The sequence below is a fragment of the Silurus aristotelis genome, assembly GCF_946808225.1.
Source record: "Silurus aristotelis genome assembly, chromosome: 23".
Taxonomy (NCBI): domain Eukaryota; kingdom Metazoa; phylum Chordata; class Actinopteri; order Siluriformes; family Siluridae; genus Silurus; species Silurus aristotelis.
In genome coordinates, this window is record NC_139596.1 from 3,846,682 (window position 1) to 3,857,851 (window position 11,170).

At 38.9% G+C, this 11,170-nt stretch overlaps 1 protein-coding gene across 1 annotated transcript; it reads right to left on the reverse strand.

Moving 5' to 3' along the window:
- Positions 1 to 416: 416 nt before the first annotated feature.
- Positions 417 to 8,494, reverse strand: sra1 (steroid receptor RNA activator 1). Its single transcript, XM_083526450.1, has 5 exons — positions 8,339 to 8,494; positions 7,861 to 7,986; positions 4,277 to 4,518; positions 2,301 to 2,409; positions 417 to 997 (listed from the first exon to the last, which is right to left on the reverse strand). Exons 1-5 carry the CDS (start codon positions 8,361 to 8,363, stop codon positions 807 to 809), a joined length of 693 nt encoding a protein of 230 aa, XP_083382576.1. The 5' UTR covers positions 8,364 to 8,494; the 3' UTR covers positions 417 to 806.
- Between the last annotated feature and the right edge of the window lie 2,676 nt (positions 8,495 to 11,170).

The following is an 11,170-nucleotide window of genomic DNA, read 5'->3' on the forward strand; positions in this document are numbered from 1 at the left end:
CCTTTTGGATGGAGTTCTCATCAACTAGAAACCTCCACATGGACAGTATATTGAAAATACATGAGATTACTGTGAGATACATGAGATTATCATGGCTTCGGAAGATTAGTGGCCTTCTGATACCTTCAACAAAAGAGACTTGGTTATAAAACGATAATGAATTTTCTTCTTACACAATTGCGATAGGCGAGTTGCTCAAGTGGAAGTCTTGTTTCTCTTCGTATGTCTCGAGTGTCTCGTATACAGTTTTTTCCAGGTCAGCTCATCGGTTTAGAAACAAATAGGATTTTACACATCAATTTCGAATTCTTTTTATTACATAACCAGCGAGTTGATTAAAGGATTGAATATGCTGAAGGAACAGTCGTGCCGCCCCAACGCTCAGGTTAGGGAACGTAACATAAAATTACATTTAAGAAAAAAAAAAGGAAAACGTTGAAAGAAATGGTTGCATAGAAATAAAGGTAAACTTCTCATCGTTTGTTTTGTAATGCCGTATTGCAAAAAGGTTGCTTGGACTTACATAATAATGCTATATCTGTAAAAATCCATGATAACAACCTTCACATTTGATACCCTAATTCAGTCCTTTTTTTTTTCACTAATATATCGCTAATCACTAATATAAAAAAAAGCAAAAAAAAAAAGATCAAACACTATTATTACAGTATTGAGAGCTCTGCAGTGTTGCAGCATTTACACAAGTTCTCCCTCCCGTAACCAAAAGCAGCTCTGGGAAAGAAAACGAATTAAAGTGTTTAACCAGTAGTGTCCTATAATGCGAACGGCTCGGAAAAACCACCGCCTCATTGCGTGAGATCGGCGGCGGCTTCCCCTTCAGCCGTCGCCTCCGTGTGCAGCAGCTCTGGACTCAGGTTGCGAGTTTCTGCAATAAGACGTTTAACGCCCACCATCCACTGGCTCACTTCGTTAACGTAGTCGACCATCAGGGCTCGGTGAATCTCGTCCGCTTTGTCCCAATTCTTATTGCTTAGCTCTTAAAAAAAAAAACACACACACACACACACACACACACACACACACACACATATATATATATATATATATATATATATATATATATAAAGATCTCCGAGCTAATTTTTCTATTCTTCAATACTACATTCTTTTTTCCTTTAGAAAGCTTTCTGGTTTTGATGTTGGTTTACCCTTTTTTTCATGAGAATGGATTTGGACTGTAATGAATAAAAACAGTTGGCTACATTGTTACAATGCGACTGCCATGAAGAGTTTTGGTTTGAAATGTCCATCAGTGATCACCTCCATGATGAAACTATATGTGGATTATGTGGAATGGTGGATGGGTGGATGGATGGGTGGATGGGTGGATGGATGGGTGGATGGGTGGATGGATGGGTGGATGGATGGGTGGATGGATGGGTCAGTGAACAGATGAGTTAGTGAGTAAGTGGGTGGATAAGTGAATGTATTGAATAGAAGGGTGGATGGGTGGACGGATGGGTCAGTGAACAGATGAGTTAGTGAGTAAGTGGGTGGATAAGTGAATGTATTGAATAGAAGGGTGGATGGGTGGACGGATGGGTCAGTGAACAGATGAGTTAGTGAGTAAGTGGGTGGATAAGTGAATGTATTGAATAGAAGGGTGGATGGGTGGACGGATGGCAAGGTGAGTGGGCTGACAGGTAAATGTGTGTATTAGTAGGTGTGTGAGTGGGTGAATTTATTGGAAGGGTGGATGGATATGAGTGTGGATGAATAGATTTCTGGAGAGACGAATAGATGGTTGGAGCGACGTATGAACAGATAGATTTGTGGATGGATGGATAGATGCATTGTGAACAGCTATCTATGTGAAAAGTAACTAAATATAAAGGCTACAGGCAGTATAAATGTGCAGAAGCTGTCAAGAACGTACACTAGGATTATATACTGATTATATATATATATATATATATATATATATATAAATATATGGCAAAATACATGGGATGGTTAATTTTGAGCCTGGTTCCTCTCAAGGTTTCTTCCTCATATCATCTCAGGGAGTGGCCTTGCTCATTAGGGACAAACTTAAAGGGACTTAATTATAACACTTAACTTGATATTTAATTCTATTCAATTTGATACACTCCATACAGATGAATTGATTCTACTGAATGGTGTAATTATAAAAATTTACGCACGAAAGGTAAAATATTGGTTCGTTGGATAGAAAAAAATGGTATATGTGTATATATATATATATATATATATATTTTTTTTTTTTATTTTTTTTTTTTTATTATTTATTTATTTTTTTTCTTTAAGGCACAACTCACCTTGGGAAAGTCCGTGCATCCGACATTTAACCGGCACAGAGAGTTTCCCACTTCTCCACATCTCTTCAAAAATCTTCAGTCGCCTCTCGACGTCATCGCACACCTGCTTCTGTAACACGATTGCATAAAACGCTGCTGAATTTCATACGGCTTGAGTTTCACTCTTTAAAAATCAGAAAGATCCAGAAATATTGTACTGTAGTATTCAGGAGCAGGAAATATAAAAAGAGTATAACATACATGAGCAACCGCAACCGCTAACTTGGAGGCACACAGTTGTACATGACATCTTTGGCTCTAGAAATTTTTCTTCTCACTAGAACTACAAGACCCAAACCTGTTCCAGCATGACAATGCCGCTGCACACAAAGCCAGATCCATGAGTTGGTTTTTTTTTTATAAACACCCCCCGAAAAAAGGAAAACACAGAAGAAAAAGAAACAGAACTGCAGTGAAATTACAACAGACACACTTTACATGGGGTTGGGGAGGAAGTTCTTGAATAGTCTGCGATAGAGCTTTGAACCCTATTGAACTTTGGGATTAATTTTTCCCCAGATCGCACCCCAGGCCTCTTCACCTCACCCACATCAGGACCTGACTTTACTAACACCCTTGTGGCTGGATGAAATCTTACAGATCTCCAAAAACACACTCCGGAATCTAGACCATCTTACCAGAAGAGTGGAGTTTTTTCTAACAGGAAATGGGGACTAAATGTGGAATAGGATGTTCTGAATAATCACATACCAATCTTATGGTCAGGTGTCCACAACCCATGTTCCTCCTCTGCACATGTCCAAACCATTTTAATCTCGCCTCCCTCACCTTGTGTCCAAACCGTCCTACATGCGCTGTACATCTAATAAACACGTTTCTAATTCTGTACGAATGGGAGCTTTGAAAATAGTTTTGGACTGTAGTTAATGTCAACAGACTGCTACACTGACTCAGGACTACTTTTTGCCTCTGATCATCATCACTGTACCCAGCAACATCGTATATCTGCTATAAATGGACACTCGGTGCAACCCAGATGAGGATGTCATGGATTTGACCTTCTACTGCACTACCGTTTTGCTGTTTATACACCAAAGAGAACCCACTATTTATACACACTTTATATATTGTGCTTGGGAGAAATCAATGCTCAGGTTAAATGTGACGTACCCTAATTCGGAAAAAATTGGGACACTGAAAAAAAAAGGGGGGGGGGGGGGATAAGGACATTTAGAATTTGACTATATTGTAAAATCATGACATGAAACACACAACAAAGGACACCCAGAACTGCTGAGCAGCTCAAATCTAGTATCCTGTATACGGACAGAAGACGTGGCGCTACACCGTGGTAAACGTGGCCCTGTGCCAACCTTGAGACCTGTTGCAGCCATAAAATTCAAAAAGACCTTTTTTTTCCCCTTCAAATGGTATCAATTTTTAGTTGAAACGTTTATGAGGGTTTTGTTGTTGTATTTATGCGATTTGCAAATCGTCAGATTCTGTTTTTATTTACTTCTTGCACATTGTACCAACTTTTTGGGAAGTACGATTGTATAAATATGCAGTATAACTAATTTAATGGTGCATTTGCACCCCCTACATCACCATGCGTACCCCCAAGTTTGGTAACCACTGCTTTAACATCTCTGCTTTAATTCCAGTCATTTTGACTTTTTTAATTTTTTTTACATGCCAAAATGTTAAATATTGATAAGAGATAAAATAGGGACGTGGTAGTTTAGTGAATAAGATGTTAGACTTCTGATCGGAAGGTCATGGGTTCATATCCCAGCACCACCACAATGCCACTGCTGGGCCTTTGAGCAAAACCATGAACCTTCAATTGCTCAGCCGTATAACTGAGATAAATCTGGCGTCTGCCAAATGCCATAACTGTGCAATGCTCATGTTTACCATCCTCTTTGTTTGGTTTAACGTTGCTACGTGGCTCGTTTTTATTTTTCCGCGGTTACCTTTACAGTTTGCCGACACGCATTCAGTGACCAGGCAAGTGGTTCTTGAACGTCGCTAAGGTTGGGTTCGTTCTCCGGTTGTACAGTCGAGTCAGGGTGGGCCTTTGAAGGCGAGTCCTCTACACCGCATGAAGAAACGTGACCCTTAGGAGGTGGAGTGAATCCGGCCACAGGAGGAGGCGCTGAATGACTCGGAGGAATTGAATTAGAGGCCGGAGAGGAAGGTATCGCCGAGTCGGGACCTGGAAACAAAAGTCGGGACCTGATCTACTGTACTGGAAGAGTTTACCAATCAGGATAAGCAATAAGCATTGAATAAAGGGAATCGCTGTGTGTTAGATTAGGGCTAGTAAGTACATCAGCAGGAAAGAAAGAAAGCTGAAAGGTGATAAAGAAAGGAAGGAAACATGGAAGTAAATGGGAATGAAAGAGGGAAGGAAGAATGGGAAGGAAATGAAAAAGAAAGAAAAGAAGGAGGTTGGTTGTACAGAAGTAAGGACAGAGGGAGTGAAAAAGTATGAAAAAGGATGATAGAAAGAAAGACTTAAAGACAAAGAAAGAAAGAAAGAAAGAAAGAAAGAAAGAAAGAAAGAAAGAAAGAAAGAAAGAAAGAAAGAAAGAAAGAAAGAAAGAAAGATGAGGGAATGTGTTGAGGTTAAATAAGATGGGAATGTGATGAATGTGATGTCCATGTTAATGAAGGGGATAGTAAGTGGGATATTTTAGGCAGCAACATTTTGTCCTCAAAAATGGATGTTAGAAAAAGGAAAAATGGGCAAGCATAAGGATTTGAGTCAGTTGACATGGGCGAATTTGGGCCAAAAAATGTGACAAATGTGATATATGGGATGAATGGACTGTGATGAATGTGATATATGGGATGAATGGACTGTGATGAATGTGATATATGGGATGAATGGAGTGTGATGAGTGTGATAAATGTGATATATGGAATGAGTGTGATAAATGTGAAGGGTGTAATAAATGATATATGTGATGAGTGTGATAAATGTGATGGGTGTAATAAATTATTTATGGGATGAGTGTGATAAATGTGATATAATGGATGAATGTAAAAAAAAATGTGATATATGGGATGAATGTGATATATGGGATGAATAGGCTGTGATGAGTGTGGTGAGTGTGATAAATGTGATAACTGGTATATGGGATTAATGAGTTGTGATCAATGTGATAACTGGTATATGGGATGAATGTGATATATGGGATGAATAGGCTGTGATGAGTGTGGTGAGTGTGATAAATGTGATAACTGGTATATGGGATTAATGAGTTGTGATCAATGTGATAACTGGTATATGGGATGAATGTGATATATGGGATGAATAGGCTGTGATGAGTGTGGTGAGTGTGATAAATGTGATAACTGGTATATGGGATTAATGAGTTGTGATCAATGTGATAACTGGTTTATGGGATGAATTTGATATATGGGATGAATAGGCTGTGATGAGTGTGGTGAGTGTGATAAATGTGATAACTGGTATATGGGATTAATGAGTTGTGATCAATGTGATAACTGGTATATGGGATGAATGTGATATATGGGATGAATAGGCTGTGATGAGTGTGGTGAGTGTGATAAATGTGATAACTGGTATATGGGATTAATGAGTTGTGATCAATGTGATAACTGGTATATGGGATGAATGTGATATATGGGATGAATAGGCTGTGATGAGTGTGGTGAGTGTGATAAATGTGATAACTGGTATATGGGATTAATAAATTGTGATCAATGTGATAACTGGTATATGGGATGAATGTGATATATGGGATGAATAGGCTGTGATGAGTGTGGTGAGTGTGATAAATGTGATAACTGGTATATGGGATTAATGAGTTGTGATCAATGTGATAACTGGTATATGGGATGAATGTGATATATGGGATGAATAGGCTGTGATGAGTGTGGTGAGTGTGATAAATGTGATAACTGGTATATGGGATTAATGAGTTGTGATCAATGTGATAACTGGTATATGGGATGAATGTGATATATGGGATGAATAGGCTGTGATGAGTGTGGTGAGTGTGATAAATGTGATAACTGGTATATGGGATTAATGAGTTGTGATCAATGTGATAACTGGTATATGGGATGAATGTGATATATGGGATGAATAGGCTGTGATGAGTGTGGTGAGTGTGATCAATGTGATAACTGGTATATGGGATTAATGAGTTGTGATCAATGTGATAACTGGTATATGGGATGAATGTGATATATGGGATGAATAGGCTGTGATGAGTGTGGTGAGTGTGATAAATGTGATAACTGGTATATGGGATTAATGAGTTGTGATCAATGTGATAACTGGTATATGGGATGAATGTGATATATGGGATGAATAGGCTGTGATGAGTGTGGTGAGTGTGATAAATGTGATAACTGGTATATGGGATTAATGAGTTGTGATCAATGTGATAACTGGTATATGGGATGAATGTGATATATGGGATGAATAGGCTGTGATGAGTGTGGTGAGTGTGATAAATGTGATAACTGGTATATGGGATTAATGAGTTGTGATCAATGTGATAACTGGTATATGGGATGAATGTGATATATGGGATGAATAGGCTGTGATGAGTGTGGTGAGTGTGATAAATGTGATAACTGGTATATGGGATTAATGAGTTGTGATCAATGTGATAACTGGTATATGGGATGAATGTGATATATGGGATGAATAGGCTGTGATGAGTGTGGTGAGTGTGATAAATGTGATAACTGGTATATGGGATTAATGAGTTGTGATCAATGTGATTACTGGTATATGGGATGAATGTGATATATGGGATGAATAGGCTGTGATGAGTGTGGTGAGTGTGATAAATGTGATAACTGGTATATGGGATTAATGAGTTGTGATCAATGTGATAACTGGTATATGGGATGAATGTGATATATGGGATGAATAGGCTGTGATGAGTGTGGTGAGTGTGATAAATGTGATAACTGGTATATGGGATTAATGAGTTGTGATCAATGTGATAACTGGTATATGGGATGAATGTGATATATGGGATTAGTAGGCTGTGATGAGTGTGGTGAGTGTGATAAATGTGATAACTGGTATATGGGATTAATGAGTTGTGATCAATGTGATAACTGGTATATGGGATGAATGTGATATATGGGATGAATAGGCTGTGATGAGTGTGGTGAGTGTGATAAATGTGATAACTGGTATATGGGATTAATGAGTTGTGATCAATGTGATAACTGGTATATGGGATGAATGTGATATATGGGATGAATAGGCTGTGATGAGTGTGGTGAGTGTGATAAATGTGATAACTGGTATATGGGATTAATGAGTTGTGATCAATGTGATAACTGGTATATGGGATGAATGTGATATATGGGATGAATAGGCTGTGATGAGTGTGGTGAGTGTGATAAATGTGATAACTGATATATGGGATTAATGAGTTGTGATCAATGTGATGAGTGTGATAACTGTGATATATGGGATGAATGGGCTGTGATGAATGTGATAAATATGATAAGTTTGCTGACTGTGATCAATGTGATGAGTGTGCTGACTGTGACTGACTCTGAGCTGAGAGTTGAGGTGGAGGAACTCTCTTGTTGAGAAGATTCCGCTTCTGCCCCCCGGTGGTGTTGGTCTGCAAGCCGTATGAAAACTGCGGAGGGTCATTCCATCCTCTCTCCTGGTTCCCTACACAACCATCACAAAAATAAAAAACAAATACAACTAATCAATTATTACTTTATTAAACCCTGTGCACTTTTTTCCTCCTGAATGGAACCACTTCCGCCTTCAGGCAACATGTACTTTGGACCAACAGCCAATCTTAGAGCCCAACACCGAACAGCAGCCAATCAGAACCCAGGGGCGGGAACACCATAACCCAATCACAGCGTGTTTCTCAGAAAGGGAAAAAACACGCTACGTGGACTGCTAGTTTATAAACACCTGATCACAGCGAATAAGAACCGCATTGCTTTAATATACACTTCTACAAGGCGTTTTCCCGCTTCGAGTACAATCAACCTAAAATATATTTTACCTGGTTTAATATAAAAGTCGCTCATAGCAGCTGATCACAAAAACATAAGACAAGACGAGAAGCGGATGCCGTCACAAGCCCCTGAAAGTGAGAACATCCGGAAACATCCGGTGTGTCTGCATTTCAGAATAAGAGTCACAATCCGACATGCTCAGGAAAATGACCATCATAGGGGGTGGGAGTGTGTGTGTGTGTGTGTGTGTGTGTGTGTGTGTGTGTGTTCACACAATAGGACCATCATAGGTGCGTGTGTGTGTGTTTTTACACAATAGGACCACCATAGGTGTGTGTGTGATTTTTTAGGTGTGTGAGTTTTTACACAATTATAGGTGTGTGTGTGTGTGTGTGTGTGTGTGGTGTGTGTGTGTGTTTACACAATTGGACCATCATAGGTGTGTGTGTGTGTGTGTGTGTGTGTGTGTGTGTGTGTGTGTGTGTGTGTGTGTGTGTGTGTGTGTGTTTGTTTGTTTGTTTACACAATTGGACCATCATAGGTGTGTGTGTGTGTGTGTGTGTGTGTGTGTGTGTGTGTGTGTGTGTGGTAACTAATATCCCGATTTGTGAATTGTTTTCCACCCTCTTGTCAAGTTTTCTGATTTGATGCACTTGATAGATTTTGGATTTGGTCAGATTTCGGATGGATTTGGATCAGTTTTGAATTTGGATTTAATGGATTTGATTCGTTTGGATGGATAAGACGAATTTAATTGATTTGCTCGATTTTGGATGGATTTGGTGGATTAATTGGATTTGATGGATCGGACCAAATCATGTTTTACAAAGCACATGCATATATATATATATATATATATATATATATATATATATATATATATATATATATATATATATATATATATATATATATATATAAAATTCCTATATATAAATAAAAGCTACTTGACGTGACTTCAATTCAATTCATTTTTATTTGTATAGAGATTTTAACAATGAACATTGTCTCAAAGCAGCTTTACACAGATAAAGATGAAGAATTAATATGATTCTTATGTATACGTTTGTCCATGATGAGCGAGCCGGTGGCGACTGTGGTAAAGGAAAAACTCCCCGAGACGGCATGTGGTAGAAACCTTGAAAGGAACCAGATTCAAGAGGGAACCACGTCCTCATCTGGGTGGCATCGAATGTCTATTTATCACAGCAAAACGTTGTTGAGATGTGCGGTGATGGTGATCAAGCAGGAACAGAGGAGGACTTGACTCCTCCCTTAATATCACTAATAACAGCTTTAATTTGTCAGACTCCCAGGAGCTACCCAGGGTCGATCAGGACTTACTGCACAAACTAGTTTTACTGGAATTATTTAATTATATCGCTTATTAAAAATAAATAAGGCTGAAATGATTGAAACAGAAACCTGGCCTAATGGAGGGTGTGAATTTCCTGTATATTGTGTTAGCTTGTACTTGTTGTACAGCTTTTTCTAATTCAGCTCAAGTCATAACAAGAGATTTGGGGTTTTTTTTGTTTTCAAGAAAGCAACTTCTAATAGGGATCAGTTCTTCCCTTATCACTGATTATATACCTAAATCATACAAATTAGGAGTAAAAAAAAACCCTCATTTAAACAAAACTGACCTTGATCCCTGTCAGATATCTAACTATAGGACAAAATCAAACCTTGGGTTTATCTCCAAGATTCTAGAAAAGCACATGAAATACATACTAAGGTCAAATTGCTTGCAGATTTTTATACCACTGATAATAATATTCGCCTTGAGAAAAAAAAGGTTTACTTTTAAAAACATGTACATTCGGCTTACAAGGGCTGTTTATACAGTTGCTCAGTTTTCTCAACAAAAAGTATACAAACATTTTGCGAATAGTGTGTTTTATTTGTTCTTGTTGTTGTTGTTTTTTTGTAGTTTAATGGCATGCCAGCTACAGGTTCCCTGATGGTCTAGTGGTTAGGATGCGGCGCTCTCAACGCTGCGGCCCGGGTTCGATCCCCGGTCAGGGAACCGACCCCAGCCATTAGGGTTGCACAAGCCTTAGTGCCTTAGGGTTGCATTAGGAAGGGCATCCAGCATAAAAACATGTGCCAAATCAAACATGCGGATGAGCTGCTGTGGCGACCCCTAATGGGAGAAGCCGAAAGAAAGAATGGCATGCCAGCTACCTTGGCTATTTTCCTGTCAGGAAACTTTCCTGCCAAGAATGTTCTGAATTATTTGACAAAGCAGTGTCCGTTGACCTACATGTAATCCCTATGTTATTAAAGCTGTATGCTTCTGTTACTCAACAAAAGAGGCAGTAACATTTCTGTTCATATTTGCGCTAGGATTACACAGGGCTGGGTCAATCTACTCCTCTGCTTCCTCTGAGGACGTTGTGAAACACAATCCATTGATGCTCTGCGTGCTAAGCGGGTCATGCAGAGGTCGGCTGCGGCAGGCATCCTGAACAACTGACAAAAAATATCCTGTAATTCTTTCACAGTGTATACATTAATTATTTATTTATGATGAACCAGGATTTTGTGTATTATTATACTTAGTGCAGAATTCCCTGTGAAGGACTCAAACGTTCGATCATGTATTTTGTATGTGCTTTTTGAAAATCCACTCTCCTAAGATGTTTCACTAGATTTTGGAGTGTTCTTGTGAAAACTTGTGCTCATTCAGCCACAAGAGAGTTAGTAAAATCAGGTACTGATGTAGGTGAGGTAAACAAGGGTGCTGTCAGTACCAATTGTTCCCAAAGGTGTTCAATAGGTTTGAGGTCAGAGCTCTATAGCAGGCCACTTTACATTTTCCAATCCATCCCATATCTTCCAGGAGCTGACTTTGTGCACAACTTTGGGTCTCCTAG